The 3,706-nt window shown below is 32.2% G+C and overlaps 1 protein-coding gene across 1 annotated transcript; it reads left to right on the top strand.

Moving 5' to 3' along the window:
• The first annotated feature begins 1,032 nt into the window (after window positions 1-1,032).
• Window positions 1,033-3,436, top strand: LOC145788246 (ORM1-like protein 2). Its single transcript, XM_082600022.1, has one exon. The coding sequence runs from the start codon at window positions 1,114-1,116 to the stop codon at window positions 1,573-1,575; it is 462 nt and encodes a 153-aa protein (XP_082456148.1). The 5' UTR covers window positions 1,033-1,113; the 3' UTR covers window positions 1,576-3,436.
• Window positions 3,437-3,706: the final 270 nt, after the last annotated feature.

Raw genomic sequence — 3,706 nt, 5'->3', positions numbered from 1 at the left:
ACGCATCAAGACGTGTTCTCCTCACAACCATCAGCACACTTGATAACGCACCATGGCCGATCTTCATAGCAACTGTCCATACAAATCTTAAATATATCAGTTAAAGCTATGTGGGCTAACAAAGCTATAGCCTAAATATATGTTGTTTATCTGTTTTTTTTTTGTTTGTAACATTTTCTTTTTTTATTTTCCCTTTATATATATCTTAAATTTTTCTGAAGGTGTTGCAACCGTGCCAAATTTTTTTCAACTCAATAACTTTCTTCGGTCACAAGCACGTTTCAACGTTCTCGTTTTTTCGCTTTTACCTTTTTCTTGACCTTTGCTATGTTGACGTGTATTGTTTTTGATATGATGGTCAGAAATAAAAACAACTGAACTGAATCCAATCTTCTTCGGAGTGTTTTCATTAGCATCTCATGGAGTTTAGTTGTTTTTATTATTGATCATCTCAGCGAAAACAATACAGGTCAGCATAACAAAGGTCTAGAAAAAAGAAGTTCATCGACAATCTGCAAACATTAAAACGTGCTTGAGACTGAAGTAAGTTAAAAGAAAATTGGCACTGTCGCAACAAATAATAGTTATTCTGTGATAACCATTTCTTTGATATAACTATTGCTTTGCCAGATGTTGGCAGGTGAGGCACTGCCTCCCCTGACTGCACGTCCCTGTATAGCTAATCTCTCAGGCAAGATAAAAAAGAAAATTATATGGTACTTTGCTGCAATAAGTTTAATTGAAATATTGTAATGCCTTTTTGGTAAAGGTTAAATTTTTATTTTGTAAGTCATCCCACAAGTTTCCAATATTTTTTCTTGAAAGTTTATTTATATCTTCATACAGTTTAAAACACTTTTGAAAACATTGTTTAGACTTATACATACCCAGGGATATCTATAACTACGTAGTTATAGATATCTCTGTACATACCGTATACAAAACCAAATTGCATGAATATAGAACTTATGTTTTCAATCTAGTAAACTAGGCTAATTGACTAAATGAATAATCTTTTATTTTTTTAGTGTTGTTTATCTTTTGAGCAAACTTATTACTTAAGAGTATCATACATCTTTGTAATAATAATCCGTTACCAGCCAAATAGTAAAAATGCATACTGGAACAAGTAACCAAGTAGCAAATCCAAACACAGTTGTGTGGAACAGCCCTGGAATCTGGTTAACTTATGTATTGATCACTGGATTTATGCATCTTGTGTTGCTGAGCATGCCATGGTTTACAACATCATTGTCATGGACATTGACAAATGTGCTACATGGAGTTTGCATGTATTTTTTTCTTCATACCATCAAAGGGACACCATTTGAAACATCCGACCAAGGTAAATACCGCTATTCGACTCATTGGGAACAAATGGATTCTGGAAAACAGTTCACTGCAGCAAGGAAGTTTTTCATGACTGTACCGATTGTATTGTATATTTTAGCCAGCTTTTACAGCAAATATGATTTCAGTCATTTCATTGTAAATACTCTTGTTTTGCTGCTTTCTCTACTACCTAAACTTCCACAATTTCACGGAGTTCGTTTTTTTGGTATCAATAAATATTAATTTTGGACCAGTATATATAACTTTTTCACTATGTTTATTGCTTATGTATCACTTTTTTTGAAATCTGTAACATTAATTCATTCATAAAATGCACATCTGTGCACTGTGCAGATCATAATTTATGAAATATGTTCACTTTTTGTTTTGATCACTGGAGCTTCATATAGGATAGTAATTCTTCAAAGTTTGGAAGTGATAGAACTGTTGTTACATTGAGCACATTTAAATCTTGTTTATAGAAAAAGTAACAAAAAATGTTAAATTTTTGTCGGCATTCCAAATTGTTCTATACTTAATGGCATGTTGCTAATGTGATATGAACAACTTCTACCGTGATAACATTTAATATGTTTGACCACATATTGTAATGATGGTTGAAGAAACACATAAAGTGAACCTGTTACAGTACAGGATACTGCAGCATTGCATTTCATGAATTGCTTGATTTTGAAGGATTTGTAATTTCACGAGAATCACCTGAAAGGCGTATGATAACCACAATATCTATTGATGTTAGAATGTCTTCCGTTGATGTTAACCTGCTATATTTCTATACCTTTTAGTTTTTTGCAATTTTCCACAATGTGAAATTGTAATCTTAGAAGATGAACTTTTAAGAATTCTCAGCATCATGTTTTCCTTGTTGCTGCGTAGATAATTAATTGACCAGAGCCAGATGGAAGTATTGTACAGTGTACAACCATTCTGAAAAAGGAAAATGTGGACTTGTAGAAGTGGAATGGAATGCATTGTATGCACACAAGCTACAAAATTAGTTTCAATCTTAACTACTGCCCTGAACTTAGCTTTTTATTTAACTGATGATAGCTGTAGAATGTAGATTCCTTGATTAGAAACTTATATATCAAACTGTTTTTTGAAATTGTGCTTTTCCTTTGAAACTGTATTATTATATCTGGATTATGATGTATATAGTTTGTGAAACTGTTTTCGAAAGCAATGTTTGGCCTTTCAAAAATACCTTTAAGTATTTTTAACATAAAAATAGTATGAAAGAGTCAGTGGTATCATACCCATAGGTGTCAAACATGCCCTTGATAAGCTAAATGTTGAAACTGGCCTGTGGCCCTCCCTGGTTGTTTTTAAAATTACATTCACTTTCGTTGTGCAAATAGTGATAATAGCAATAACAACTCCAACTATAAAACAACTCATTTTGTGTATTGTAATTAAATTCAACACAGATTTTTCGAATGTGCTGATGTGGTGTAGACATAATTATGATCTTAGAATAGGATTCTGTTTTATTGATGCCATACCAGTAGGTTGGATAAATTAAACTCTGTGCCTCTTTTCAGACAACCAATCATGTTAAGTGGGCTTTCAACTTCCTAAAAAAATGCTGTGATGAGCTTGATGAAAATAAACAAATATTTGAAACCATCCGCCTCAAAACTTCTGAATTGTTATTATTTTTTAATCATGTGATGATAACTACCTGGATGAATACAGATTATCTCATGATAATTTAGCTTATACCACCATACGAATTGAGTTTCATGCTTTAAAATTTTAATGGGCGTATATATTCATTCACATAATTACGTTCACATGCTTTATAAAATGGATACATTTAACGATGGGCTATAACATACATTGTTTCTTATTGTAGTATATATTTGTTGCAAAGAACTGTAGTTGTTGTGGTTTTGTGTGTTATAGTTGTAGTGAATCTATGATGAACTTAAATTGGATATTACTCTGATGGTTTTCTGCAACTGTGTCGTAGGAGAATGGGCATACAAAATGTGTTCAAGATAAAGTTTTGAATTTGGTTTTGAGTTGCTGTATTGGGGTTTGTTGTGTACAAGAAAAAAATTATAAAATATAGTGAATTTACTCATCATATGTTGTTTTATATTGACAACGATATGTTGTTGACTTGCTTTTTACAGCACAGCAGCAAAGAAGTGCTTTGGAAGTAAAACGATTGTGATTTGTGAGGTAGATTGATTGAGCTGATACCACATCAACTGAGATTAAAAAATATTCTAGTCAAGATTTAAAATGGTCAAATGAATTTTGAGCGAAGTTTCATAGAGGAGTCAATGACATACAGGTACAAAGTATATATAAAATGTTTGCTTGTACCGATGACATAACTTTCACA

Source organism: Aplidium turbinatum, chromosome 2 (assembly GCF_918807975.1).
Source record: "Aplidium turbinatum chromosome 2, kaAplTurb1.1, whole genome shotgun sequence".
Classification (NCBI taxonomy): domain Eukaryota; kingdom Metazoa; phylum Chordata; class Ascidiacea; order Aplousobranchia; family Polyclinidae; genus Aplidium; species Aplidium turbinatum.
The sequence above is the reverse complement of the archived record's forward strand: the minus strand, read 5'-3'. Positions and strand labels throughout refer to the sequence as shown.

What these genes read in the sequence shown, in the direction of transcription:
- LOC145788246 (XM_082600022.1), top strand. Translation starts at nt 1,114, where the DNA reads ATGCATACTGGAACAAGTAACCAAGTAGCAAATCCAAACACAGTTGTG.